Raw genomic sequence first — 14685 nt, forward strand, 5'->3', positions numbered from 1 at the left:
GGGGCCTAAGATGGAGCCACACATGTCAGACCACGTGAGTGCAAGCTTCCATATGGCCCAATAATTGCAGGCACATGTAAGCGGTGGTGAGAGGTTGGGCTTGCATGCATGAGATGACGTCCGCCATGGCTTGGATCCAAGCCTCGGGGAGGAAGGCTCTGGCCTGACTAGAGTAGAGGACTGCTTGAATGAATTCTGTGTTGCACTAGACTTAACGTCGACTTTTTCTCATTAACAGCCCCAGGTTGCGACAGGTGTAACAAAGCAGATCAAGATGCTGCCACACCTGCTCCTGGGACCGACCCTTCATTAGCCAGTTGTCGAGGTAGGTGTAAATTTGAACACCTCAGCGCCTCAGGTAAGTGGCCAGGGGTACTATGCACTTAGTGAACACTCTAGGGGCTGACGAGAGACCTAGTGGCAATGCCATGCACTGGAAATGGGGTTGGCCTAGCATAACGCAAAGGAAGCGCCTGTACCGCAGGAAAATGGAAATTTGCGTCCTTCAAGTCGAGGGCTGCGTACTAGTCTCCCAGATCCAGGGAGGGGATGATGAAGTTTTGCAAGGTCCTCCTGGCCTCCAACTTCTTGAGAGACTTGTTGAGATGACACAGGTCCAAGATAGGTCTGAGGCCCCCTTTTGCTTTCGGGATCAGGAAGTAGCAGGAGTAGCACCTCTTTCCTTTCATGTCTTGAGGGACCTCCTCCACCGTCCCCAGGTGCAGGAGGTTCTCAACCTCTTGGATGAGGAGTTGCTCGTGAGAGGGGTCCCTGAAGAGTGATGGGGAAAGGGGGTTGGGAAGGAGAGGTTGGCCACGAACTGCAGAGAGTAACTTGAGCACCCAACTGTCCAAGGTCAGCAAAGACTAGGTCAACCAGAAGGGACAGAGGCAGTTGAGGAAAGAATGGGAGGGTGGATCCTGGGAGGTAACTGGGGCGTTGTCCTCAAGCGCACCCAGCTTCTGGCCTCCTTGGCTTTTGGAAGGCCCAGGCTGAGCAGACGAAGACAACGACGATGGGTGTTGCCGCTTAGACCGTATATCTATCCTTCCTCCTGTAGGTGCCCAGCCAGGGAGTCCCCCAGGACCTAGACTGTGGAGACTGAGGAGGCAGGGGGGTGGAATGGCTTCCTGGCCTGCTGAAGAGTATGGAGGTCCAAGGAGCGGAGGGTGACACGGGAGTCTAAGGCCATGAAGTGTCAAGTCCATGATCTCAGAGAAGAGCCCCATCACTTCAAACGGGAGGTCCTGAATATTGGCCTGCATCTCCTGGAACAACCCAGAGGACTGCAACCAGGAGCTGTGCCTCATGGCCCCTGCAGGGGCGACCACCCTGTCCGCTGACTCAGCGATGTCCCAGGCCATCTGAAGGACCCACCTTGCCACTGCTGTGCCTTCGTCCACCAAAAAGGTGAAATTCTGAGCTTACTCCTGCGGGAAGGCTTCCTTAAATTTGTTAAGGGAGTCTCAAAGGTTAAAATTGTACCTGCCTAACAGGGCCTGGTGGTTAGACACCCGAAATTGCAGGCTTGCCATCGAATAAATCTTTTTGCCAAATAAGTCCAGTCTCAGAGTCTTTGTTTTTCGGCGTGCCACTGACTTGGCCCTGCCTCTCCCTTTCATTAACAGCAGACATAACCAGTGACGCCGCTGGAAGGTGTGTATACAGATATTCTAATCCTTTTGTATGGACGTAATACTTTTAAGAAGGCGGAAAAGTAGTAGGCGGAATCAAAGATGGGGTTTGCCACAGTGATTTGGCAATCTTAAGGACCCCTGGGTGGACCGGCAGCACGACCCAGGCCAGGGTGGAGGAAGACATAATGTTAAAGAGATCATTGGATTCCTCTTTAACTTCCTCAATTTAAGTTCAAGTTGGTACCCACCTTCTTAAGGAGGGCCTGGTGTTCCTTGAGTCGTCAGGGGGGCTTTGTTCTGGAGATGACGATGACAACAACAACTAGGAGACCATCTGGCAGAGGATGACTTGTGTGGTGACAAATCTTTGGTAAGAAGCTTGCTGGGACTGGCGGTATGGGGACAGGTGCCTTGACTCTAGTGTCCCAGGTCTTGTGGTGGGAGAGCGCCGCATCGGGGACCTAAGTCTTCTGATTGGAGACCAGGAATGTGATGCCAGGGTCCCAGGCCTTGGAGACTGGGATCTACACCTGCGGTCCAGGGACTGAGGGTGCTCCACTGCCCTGTGAGGCAGTCTGATGACCAGCTTGCCCTCAGGTGTTGGGGCCTTAGCCGAGTCCGGCACCGTGTCGGATGGCCTGCTTGTTCTTTAGCCACTGGGGCTGCTTTGGGCAATGAGGGCCCTAGGAGAAGCTGTGGTCTCCTGATGCTCCTGGGAGTCAGAGGCAGATCCCTGGCCAGGCTGGGGGGTCTGACCTCAGCAGTACTCCTGTGAAGCCCCAGGGTGGACACAGGGCCTGATGTAGGTCCTTTGACAGAGGCCCCTTTCCCTTCCGGTGCCAGAGGGCTCCTCTTCTTTTGCATCAGCGAGGGGGAACGGTGCCGGCGACGTGCTCTGCACTGATGCCAAGATGCTCAGCGTGGGATCTGAGCAGGAAGGTTCTGACACAGGATGAAGCGCAGCATCCACGAGGAGGACCCTCAAGCGGCTATCCTGCTCCTTTTGGGTTCTAGGGCGAAAGTTCTTACAGATTTCATATAATCATAGAATATCAGGGTTGGAAGGGACCTCAGGAGGTCATCTAGTCCAACCCCCCCTGCTCAAAGCAGGACCAATCCCCAATTAAATCATCCCAGCCAGGGCTTTGTCAAGCCTGACCTTAAAAACTTCTAAGGAAGGAGATTCTACCACCTCCCTAGGTAACGCATTCCAGTGTTTCACCACCCTCCTAGTGAAAATTTTTTCTAATATCCAACCTAAACCTCCCCCACTGCAACTTGAGACCATTACTCCTTGTCCTGTCCTCTTCTACCACTGAGAATAGTCTAGAACTGCACTTGTCCTTCCTCTGGGACTCCCTCAAGCACTTCAGACAACTGTCATGAAAGTTACTAATAGGCAGTGGCCTATTGCAGAACAAGCATGGTTTGAAGCCGGGAGAGGGGGGCATACCCCGCTCCAGGGTGAAGGCCCAGCCAGGACTCTAACTACCAAACGCTTAACTTAAAGGCTAAACTATATACAAAGAAAAACACAATGGGCTATTGAAGAACCGCTAATGCTCTTGCGATTTTAAGACAAGGCACTCCAACCAACCGTTACGGGCAGTAAGAAAGAAAAGAGGGCGTAGGGTCAGTGGTGCCTATATATCAGTACATGGGTGTGGCACTCAAGGGGACACTACATCTGACCCTATGAATATCACTAAGGCAAAAAATTCCGACGGTTGTACAAGGTGTGCTCACACCTAAAATGGAATAGACATGAGCAAGCACTTGAAGTATTCTTACTTACATTTTGAAGTGTGAGTGTAAACTTATATTCCACTGTTCAAATTGCATTGCGTTGATCAGAGATTTTCGGTAGCAGTGCCTGGTCGGGACACAGGCGCTCAGTTGGTATCTCCTGTCTCGTTGGAATCTTCCTGAGCGCCTGCATCCCGCACCCCCCTCAGTTCCTTCTCTGCCATGGAATGATTATACTAGTACTTCAAAGTAGAGGGCAGGAGGCTTGGGAGTGGAGCGCGCACAGGGACACACATCTCTAAGACCTTCAGTTACTGCAAAGTGAGTAACTTCCCCTTCTTCAAGTGCTGTCCCTGTGGGTGCTCCACTCTAGGTGAAAGTGTAGCAGTACCCACTATGGTCGGTGGGACTTTGGAGATGAGGCAATGAGTACTGTAGAGAGTACTGTATGGCCTAGTGTGGTGTCTACGTGATAGCATAGTGTTTGGCAAACGTGTGTTCAGATGACCATGTAGCCGCTCTACAGATGTCAGAAATGGGTATGTTATGTAGGAAGGCAACGGATGTTGAGACAGCTCGAGTGGAATGAGTTCTAATGCCTTTGGGCGGTTGAATATTTTGAATATGTTAAGAGGATCTGATGCAGTCAGAGATCCACTTGGACAGATGTTGTTTAGAGATAGCAGTACCTTTCAATCTTTCGGTGATGGAGACAAAGTTGTGGAGATTTACGAAATGGCTTAGTCCTATCTAAGTAAAAGGCAATTGCTCGCCTGACATCGAGAGTATGTAGGGATGCTTCGTGTGGAGTCTTGTGAGGTTTGGGATAAAAAGTAGGCAAGTATATCGGCTGGTTAAGGTGGATACCACCTTAGGGAGAAATTTAGGATGTGGTCTCAGACTGACTTTGTCTTTGGGGAAGATTGTGTAGGAAGGATGGGCCATCAGGGCGCTTATTTCACCTACTCTCCTTGCTGATGTTCTTGCAACTAAGAAAGCTACCTTCATGGACATATGGAGAAGAGAGGAGGTAGCCAAAAGCTCGAATGGAGGTTAAGATTCCATGTAGCTGCCGTTAGGTAAATTTCAGGGTAGAGATTTTGCAGGCCTGCGAGAAATCATTTTATGGTGGGGTAGGGTAAAGAGTGAATAACCTAACAGGTCGTGGAAGGTGGTAAGCATCGCCAGGTGTACTTTGATGGAGCTGAGCGAAAGTCCGTCCTGTTTTAGTCTCAGGAGGTAGTCTAGAATGTTAGGGAGGGTCACCGTATTGGGCGTTAGGTGATTACATGAGCACCAGAGGACGAAACGCTTCCACTTCTGCAGGTAAGTTTTACGAGTGGAGTCTTTTCTACTGTGCAGAAGGAGGTATTGGACTTGCTCGGAACAGGCCAGTTCATGGGTTTGGAACCATGAAGGAACCAGGCTGTCAGGTGGAGCTGGGGGTGAAGAACCCATCCGCTGTCCTGGGAAAGGAGATCTGGCCTGTTTGGGAGAGCCCGTGGATGACGGGAGGACATGCGGAGTAGGTAAGGATACCAAGTCTGTCTCGGCCAAGCCGAGGCAATAAGGATGACCCAGGCCTTGTCGTCTACGATCTTCCAAAGAACCCTGTGTAGCAGAGGGATTGGTGGGAAGGCGTAGAGGAGAGAGTTGTTCCACGGGATGAGGAACGCGTCTCCTAGGGATGCAGTCCCGAGTCCCGCTCTGGAGCAAAACAGCTGACATTTTCGATTCTGGAATGTGGCAAAGAGCTCTACTGATGGGGTGCCCCAGAGGGAGAAGAGCTGTTGAAGTATTGTGGGATGCAGTTCCCATTCATGTTCTGTTGAGAAGTGTCTGCCGAGTGTGCCGGCAGTAGTGTTGTGGCAGCCTGGTAGGTAGGAAGCGATGATTTGTATTTGATGTTGTATGCACCAATTCCATAGTCAGATGCCTTCCATGCAAAGGGAATGTGATCGGGCTCCCCCTTGTCTGTTGATGTAGTACATACATGCTATGTTGACTGTTAGGACCCGAATAGATTTGTTCTTTGAGGGGAAGAAAGTGCAGGCATTTTTGCTTCACTGCTCTGAGCGAATTATGTGTAGGTGCGTCTCTGATGCGGACCACCGGCCTTGTGCCCTGTGTCCCCCTAGATGCACTCCCCAACTGATTAGGGAAGCGTCCGTGGTGAGCATGAGCATTGGGGATTGTTGCTGGAAGGAAACCCCCGTGCAGTGGTTTTCTGGTCTTGTCCACCAATGTAGGGAGCTAGAACATTGGGAGGAGGAGCTAGCAGTGTCCCTAAGGTGTGTCTGTTGGGTTTGAAATTGGAATTGAGCCAGCCCTGAAGACATCTCATGTGTAGCTTGGCATAACTGGACCACGAAGGTGGTGGCTGCCATGTGACCAAGGAGCTGTACACAGATTCTTGCCTGTGTCCTGGGACAAACAGAGCGCGTGCATATGAGCTGCGTGATAGTGAGAAATCTGTGATATGGGAGCGAGGCCCTGCTCTGGATTGAGTCGAGATGAGCTCTGATGAACTCAATCTGTTGTGTAGGTGTCAGGGTGGATTTTTGGAGGCCTAGGCTGTGAAAGAGGGAGATGGCAGAACAGGTAGCTTGAAGTGTCTCACCATAGGAGTTGCCTTTGAGGCAATCGTCCAGGTAGGGGAAAAGCGTGATCCCATGTTTGTGGAGGTGAGCCACGACCGCGGCTAGAGTTTTGGAAAAGACTCTCGGCGCTGTGGAGAGGCCAAAAGGAAGAACTGTATTGAAAATGGTCGTGACTGACTGCGAATCGTAGAAAACATCTGTGAGCTGGATGAATTGATATATGAAAATAAGCATCCTGTAGGTTGAGGGCTGTGAAGCAGTCCCCTTGATCCAGTGCAGGAATTACTGTGCCCAGTATGACCATCTAGAATTTTTGTATCCTCAAGAATTTGTTCAGTCGGTGTTGATCTAGTATAGGCCTCCATCCCCCGGTCTTTTTCTGAGTCAGGAAGTAATGGGAGTAGAATCCTTTCCCTCAATGTTGCGGCGGCACAGGTTCCACTGCGCCTAGCTGGAGAAGGTGAGCCACTTCTACACGAAGTAGGTGCTCGTGAGAGGGGTCCCTGAAGAGCGATGGGGAAGGGTAGGACGATAGGATATGAATGGGATAGAGTAACCAGACTGAACTATTTCGAGGACCAGCGATCCTGTGTAATACGCTCCAGGCATGTTTGAAACTCTGGAGGCAGTGGCCAAATGGGCAAGTAGGCTGTGGAATCGAGGAGTGGTCGCGCAAACTCTCGACCAACGTTTGAAAATTGTTGTTTATTCCCAGATGGGTGGGAGGTGGTTGCTTAAGCTTGATTTTGTCTGCGCTTAGGGGGTCTAGAGCGATTCCTATTTGTCATATGGTCTGGGTTGAGGCCGATAATGTTGTTGTGTGCATGGTCTTTGGTAAGGTTGGTATCGTCGTCTCCTGGGAAAAAATGGGTGAATACCCAGGGTGCACAGTGTTGCTCTAGAATCTTGCATAGTGTGAAGTAGTGTGGGTTTTTTTGGAAAACAGTTTGTCTTTATCATAGGGGAGGTCCTCCACTTTGGTCTGCAGATCTTTAGGGAAGAGACGGTTGAGAAGGAACTGAGGGGGGTGCGGGATACAGGCCCTCAGGAAGATTCCAACAAGATGGGAGATACCAACTGAGTGCCTGTGTCCTGACCAGGCACTGCTACAGAAAATCTCCGATCAACAGCACCGAGACACACCGACACCTAGAGTGGAGCACCCACAGGGACAGCACTCAAAGAAGAACAATGAATTTCTTCAACATGTTAAGGATAGTCATCTTTTTTCCTCCCTCCACCCCCAACAAATAGCAAAATTCATAAGTTATTTTAAAAAGTCCACAGGAAACCCTCAAAACACAGGACACAATGAATATCAAACTTTTGGGAACTTTATTCCAATTCCGTAATATTTGCTATTGTATTATTCAGGAGTTTGTAAACTGTATAAATAATGATGCTACTGTTTCCAGAGATCAATTTTACTAGTACTAAATAAATGAGCAATGTAACAGTAAACATTAGCTTCTCACTGCAAGAGATGTACATAAAAAGGAAGCCTTTTTAGAAAGGACATTAGCTTTTATTGTATTTTTAGAAAATATTGGATTATGAAAGATACAAAATCAGTTGTAATTATTTCACTTTTTTACATTCTGTATGCCATTTTACTGATAAGGCTTTACAATATCTTGCTCAACAAATTTAAAAAGGTATTTTTAAACATGCCTTAAAGTATTTTTACAAGTTCAAAATTGAGTATTTCAACTGAAACAATATTTACCTGAGAATCCTATATCATAAAATTGCCTTTCATTCTTAACTTTAGCAAGTTGATGATGTAGCCTATAGAAGTCCACATGCAACCTGTAGGTCTATTGTATTAAATAATCAAAAATGTATTTAGATGCAGCTGGTTAGGCAATGAACTACCTCAAACTTTTCAAACCAGGCTGGTATTAGAAAATGTTGAAGTTTAAGCACACAGGATGAATTTCATCATACTACACACAAAACCAGAGCTGTTGGTTTTGCACTGGGAATCCTGGGGGTTTGTGGGATAGAATTCAGACACCAACCTATGAACAGGTGGCAGCAATGTAGCACAACACCTCTGTGGTGGCTATTCTAGCCTTAGGACTTAAGTGGTGGTCACTGCTGACCCCCAGTCCCAACAGTTGGCGTTTTGGCCCACTAGATATGCGCAAGACCCTGGCCAGCCCCAGACAGCCCAGCCAAAGGGCTTTAAAAAATAGATCATTCCTATTGATAAAAATGTGACTATGAAGTTGGAAACCCATGATTTAGTCTCAATTCATTGTATTATGCCATTTTAGAATATGACCTACTTTAGAATGTTATATAAAGGGCCCTAAGTTGTTAATGTAAGTAGAAAAATGTGGTGGCAAAACTGACTAATCATGGGGCATTAGGATAAGAGGGCTAGTGGGTTGCTGGAGAAGAGATAGCGTGATCTTCATAAGTAAATACATTATAAAGTCACAAAATATAAATGCTAGTCATTTAAAAAGTCTCCTCTCAATAATCTGAAGGGAAAAGATACCCACAACCAGTAGAACCCACATCATCAAGTTGTATTGGAGCAGTACTTTTTTCTAAAGTTCAGTTATTTTAAACTTGCATATCACAATGCTATGCAACACTAAAAAATTAGTCTTGAAAAAACAAATCTATCACTATAGATCTGAATGAACTTGAAATCACCTGGATATGAGGTAGTGTATTTACTTGTATTACATCTGGTTATTAGAAGTACTGTTGAGATTTGTCAACTCTTTTATATTTGGCCAATGGTTCATAATACACTTTTATAATATAAATCTTATTAATGCTAAATTATCTATATCGAGAGAGCTTAAACCAAGCACCTTATCAGAAAGGGTTATGTTTTAGTATCCTGGAGGCAAAAATTCTGTCTCACCATAAAATAAGATAAACCTGCAAAGCCAATATTTACATACGCAATTGGAGCAACAGATGATCTTCCATACATGCACACCAAGATAAAAAAGTTAATGTACACTGAGGTAGAAAATGAATTCCATTGGCTTGTACAAGATTCTTCTATGTTTTGTTATGTAAACCAGCAAAGTGAATTTTTTTCTATTGTGAGGTTCGGTACTTAAAATGTCTGGTATCAGAACAGCAGCTAAACAATGAGGGAATATTTGTACGCAATTTGCCTCTAACACAAGGCAAAACAAAAAAACCCTACAACACGGATTATTCCCCCCCTCTCCCCCCATTTGTCTTATTTTAAAGATTGGGTTTATTCTTTACAAAATAAGTAATGAAAAACCCAACTGGCTCATTTTCTTTTTATACTTGTAAAAGGTTAGAATTAAAGTACAAGCCACTGAAAATGCACTGAAAGTTATGTTTACCCATAAAGGTAACCTGATTAAAAGTTATTTTCAAACACATCCTCACTGGTCCCAATGACTGTAACATTTATAAGCCATCCTAGTCTTTCAAAATACTTTGTTTTCTGACCCTCATATGAGACATTTTACAGGGAAGCATAAGATCATCTGCTAGCAAGTCATTGTACAACAAGAATAGATTTTTGAATGTATCTGGGGTCCAGATGCCACAAAATCAGGGAAGTAGTTCTAGTACTCCACTAGTCATCATGATGCTGGTATCCTAATCCAACTATAAGTAATCCCATTTGTTTGCACTAAAGGGCTGAGCGCTCGTACAAGCTTTTAGAGATGGATGCATTTCTTAGAGTGATGTAAAATATTATGCCCCGAAATTACAAAAAACAAAGCCAAAGGTCTGCTGAGTAATGTAGATGGACAGATACTAGTTAATGCACTTGCAAAATATAAAGTTTTGCCTTTCCCTTCACTTAAGGCATTTTATAATAATGCTAAAACCCTTACTTTAAATCCCATAAGATTGAGGTTGGCAATCACAAAACAGATTTATTCATCTGTAGTGCATTTGTCAGTCATCTGCTGACAGAAATCTGTGATACCACCACCCTGTCCACACTGTTCCACAAGTAAAGTTTTCTCCGATGTTTTCATAGAAATTGGACAGAGTTCCTGCACTTGATTATAAGCGGTATCAGATGTGCCTCTTACACATGGATAGCAAGAACTCTGTTCACTGGCCGACACAGCACCTGAAAGCCCACTTGGTAATTCTATACACAATGGGATCACAGGCTTGCCATCAAGAGCTGTTCGTTCTCTCTCAGAAATTAAAAGTGAAAGTGGACAATCCAAGGTGGAATACTTTGCAAGTATCTGTATTTGCTCACGACTCAATGCTGCTTCCTTACATACTTGCTGGCAAAGTCCAGTCAGATTCTGCTTTGTCTCTCCCAACGTTGACAAAATGTGATCTCGCTCCTTTAGCAAGCTCGCCTTTTCATTTTGCTGCAAAACAGACACATGGTTATTGACTCTGTACATTTTAGTGCTCTGAAATCAGAAGTATAGTTTTACTCTTCACCAAAGCTGAAACAAATATTGAATCCAATAGATGTGTATTTTGTTTTTCTTGGAAAAAAAGATAACATGTTAAAGTGATGATAAAAAGCAACAGACTCAAGTGTGGCTTTTTTGCAAAGAGCTGATTTTGATTTGAACTGTGCAAAACTCCACCTTTTTACATTTAAATAAAAACTATTTTCACCTGAACAAAATGCTAAAGTTTCAAAAGTGATGCCAGGACAATGTGTGAAAGACGTCCATTCTCAAAAAATTTCACATTTTCTGAAAAACATTTTTCAGGCTTTTAAAATTTAATCTTTTAGATCAGTCCAAACAATGAAGTTCTGAGGTCATATTTCATCGGAACTATTTTGCACAATTCTATCTATAATCAAATTCCTCTACAGAAGTTCTGAATAGTGGTCATGTGGAGACTGAACTATGAAAAAAGCCTTGCAAATGAAGAATTCCACCCTTGTACAATTTATGCCATCATCTTAGTGATTCCTCAAATGCTATTTGTGAGGTAGCACTAATTTTAATTTATTCTTATACAAGTGTTTAAAGATCTCAAAACTTGACAGCAGAAAAATTAAGGTTTTACTTGAAAAACAGAACCTACAAGTGAAAAAAGCTAATTCTTATTCAACATATTGCATATGCATGCCAAAATGAGTCATCAATATGGTCCTGTAATTAAGATACCATGTTTTAGGCAATTACTACAGGATCAATAAAATTGCTAAATGGAGTGATCTACCAAATTAGTTACATTAACAAATTAAACATTTAATACCAGACACTATATTCTCACTGAGGCCAGTATTCCAAGAGATAAGTTTAAAACCAGATTTCACACCATATTGTGTACCTCTGTGGTATTGTACCTCTCCTTCCACTTTGTGTAAGTAAATGTTTCTGAATTGGGGAATGTATGTCTTCTTCGTTGCCACTTCCCTTTTCAGGGCTGGTGACTTCTATAGCCTTTGTGACTGTTGTGCAAATGGAACTGGGGAAAATATGTAGTGAGCGTAGGTGGATAAAGCAGAGCACTCTGTAATCCTAACCAAAATATCCTCTCTGACAAACTGTCAGTCTATACGGTTTCAAAATACTGTCTGGAATGGTGTAACAACTGTGGAGAACTTAAACAGAGGATGAAGTAATAATGGACAGGAGGAGACTGGTACTATTTCTGTTGCTATACTTAAGTACAGAAAATACACCGCTGAAACAGTATATTAAGTGAGGATGCCGGTTGAACATTTGGGTTATTGTATTTATTCACTGATCATCCATAAGCATAATAGGTTGTCAGACAGACACAAAGAAGAATGTAAGCTCTTCAGAGCAGGAACAAACTAATTACATACATAATGCAAGAGTGAATTTACAAAAACTGGGAAACTGAAGGGAAGACAAGGGTTATTGTAGAAGATAAAATGATTACAAACTTGTTCAGTTTCTGGTATTCTTTGAGATGTGTTGCACAGGTCACGTGTGCACACTAGCACGGCAAAGCAGATCTTTCTCCCACAGTGATAATTTTGGGACAGCACATGCGCACTCTGCATAGTTATGCAGCAAACCTCTTCAAAAGAGGACTGATCAAAGTGCATTGATGAACTTCTTACTACCCTCACTAACAAGAGCTCTGTAGTCCTCTTTAGCATTATCTAGCGACTTTAGGTCTAAATTGGATTACATAACAGTTTGAGGATGTCATAGAGCTTGATCTGAAATTCTAAATTGTCATCTCGATAATGAATAAAACCTCTACCCCAAACTAATCCAGTTTCTTTGAATCTGTCTTTGGGAGTAGATTTAGATCATCCTTGTCTCACCTTTTTATTCATGGCCATTGTTACCAAAGATCCTGTGGCTGGGTACAAATAAAAGTACTCCTATCTCTGGAACAAACTTGGAACCTCTTCGGTCCTTTCAACAATGAGTGTCAGACAAGGGAGGGAGGGGTTGGATTGCCAAAAGGATTTTGGTAGGTTCCAACACAACCTCATTAACAGGTAAAGTCACTTGAGCAGACCCTGTATCCCCAACAGAGATGGCTACGTTTTTCTTAAGTTTCTAGTACATCTTATGAATGTCAGGAACTGGAAAAGATGATTCAGAGACAGTGGCATCATTGGAAAATGATGAGGAACTGTTTAATGGGGGCACTGTAGAGTCCACCTGTTCTGCCATCTGCTGAAGTGCTGTACCAAAAGGAGCAGGCACTGGAGAAATAGATCACCTGCTTGGAGGGTATTTGGATCAGTACTGGGTAGAGAACATTGCCTTCATGGTAACAGACATACGGCATAGAGTCTGGAGGAACCCCAAAAGATTCCAAAAGGGCCACTGCTGTACATGATATGGTACTTGGGCCAAGCCACAAAGTATCCCCTCCTAGGACCTGCTATTACACAAATGAGGGTGCTGAGACCAAGGATAAATGAGAAGAAGCATATGGCCTTCTGTGATGGGATCCCCAAAGGTAAGAATCCACCCTTAACTTTGAAGAGTAAGCATAATCTGAGGGCCAATGTGATGCAACACTGGACAGCGGTCCTGCTGAAGGTATTGTACATCTGCTCTGTTAAGAGCTTCTGGTCACTATGGCACCAAGTGCTCTGTCTCTAATGGTGCTGAATAAGTAAATGTTGAAGAGATCCCAGTACCAGAGCTTGTGTAGCAGGAATAACTGGTATCTGAACTTCATCCTGCATCAATGGTGAGTCTAGCACAGACAGGGAAAAGTGGTCCTGGTTGCCATGTATGCTTCAGGAGTCATCAGTACCAAGGGCATAAGATGCATCGTAGGTGAAGTCGATGTCATAGAAAGTCTGGAAATGGAAGCAGTCTTGACAGTAACACGTTGTATGCTGGAGTCAATGGCTCTACATTGCTAAACTACAAGTGGAATATTAGGGAGCACCTAGCTGGAGCTGGCTTAGCTCTAAGCTTAGTACTGGTTGTCTTCTTGTGTGATTCTGTTGATCCTCTAGCCCTTGAAGATGAAGAGGGCTTCTTCTGGCTAAAAGAGATCAAAGTACTCTATTTCTGCTGCATGTGCAGTACTGGAGATGGACAATGGCAATGAGGAGATGCCACCAAGCGTAGTGGTACGCTCTTAGATCAGCGGAGTCAACCTCCATGTACTGAGCAGCAGGATTCTGGATGTGCGTGCATGCAAAGCCGCTTCCACCAAGAAATGTCACAGCTGAACTTCTCAATCCTTGTCTTAAACCACCAACAGACAGGGCACTTATGCCTCACGTACCCTTCTCCCAAACACTTTAAACAGTGAGAGTGGGGATCGCTGATTGGCATAGATTTGTTACAGCAAGAATAGCAGTGAAATCCTGGGAATTTAAGCATGCCCCAGTACTGAGCTTAAAGCTAGAAGAAGGAAACGCAACAATTTTTTTTAAATGCACCATTAATTAGAACTATGCTCAAACTACCTATGTGCTACTACTGCAACATTTAGAAAAACTCTCTAAAGAGAAAGTGGGAAAGAGCATAACTAGCTCAAACATGCTCTGAATGCTGACAACAGGCAGTGACAGGGAATTAGGGGGAGCACTGGTGTTGAGGGCTCTGTGACCCTTGATACCTTCGCCCAGCAGAGCGTAGTGGGCACATGCACAACCCCAACAAGTTCCAGTGTGGGAAAAATCTCTCTGGTTTCAGTGCACTTGTGTTCACACACAAAGTGGAATGAACATGTGCAAGCACTCAAAGACAATGCAGTTATTCAAGTTACGTACATATTCATATGGTATGGAGGGCTCAGATAATTTAACAATGCTTGTGGGTTTTTTGTTCATTTTGTACTAAATTGGGACTGTTTTACGGGCTTTTAAGATGGATGGTGGAAGTGGAGGCTATCAGGGTAGGAGAGGCTCAAGAAACTGACATGGAGATGGCAAGGAATGACTGACGGGACAATCAGGATGAGGGGAGAACACAGAGGAGGATAAGAAGAAAGACTGGAGAAGAAGGAAAAAGCAAGTTAAATGAAGCAGGTGGCAGTAAAATCAAGTTGTGATTAACCTGGAATTCTCCAGATGGTAGAGATGGACTAGGCTACAGGCAGGGGGCTATGTAGATTAAACAAGCGTAAGACTTAGTGGTGCAATATAATCGGTTGATGCAGCTTTAAACAAATTAATTTCTCTCCAAAAAACAAAAAAAAAACCCTAGACTACATACCCTGTTTATCCACCAGCTCACTATGCTGCATTGACTCCTTCATTCATAAACAATTTAAATATTTTTAAAGTTTTACTT

General features: G+C 44.5%; 1 protein-coding gene across 2 annotated transcripts in view; it reads right to left on the reverse strand.

Annotated features, from left to right (window-relative positions):
* Positions 1–9527: 9527 nt before the first annotated feature.
* The window catches only part of BACH1 (BTB domain and CNC homolog 1), a 39517-nt gene continuing 34359 nt past the window's right edge, over positions 9528–14685 (reverse strand). For both annotated transcript variants that reach the window (XM_074970945.1, XM_074970937.1), the window contains exon 5: positions 9528–10335. In XM_074970945.1, the coding sequence (XP_074827046.1) occupies positions 9877–10335 (459 nt within the window). In that variant the 3' untranslated portion in view covers positions 9528–9876. The remainder of the gene's footprint in view (positions 10336–14685) is intronic.

This window comes from Natator depressus, chromosome 1 (genome assembly GCF_965152275.1).
Source record: "Natator depressus isolate rNatDep1 chromosome 1, rNatDep2.hap1, whole genome shotgun sequence".
NCBI lineage: Eukaryota > Metazoa > Chordata > Testudines > Cheloniidae > Natator > Natator depressus.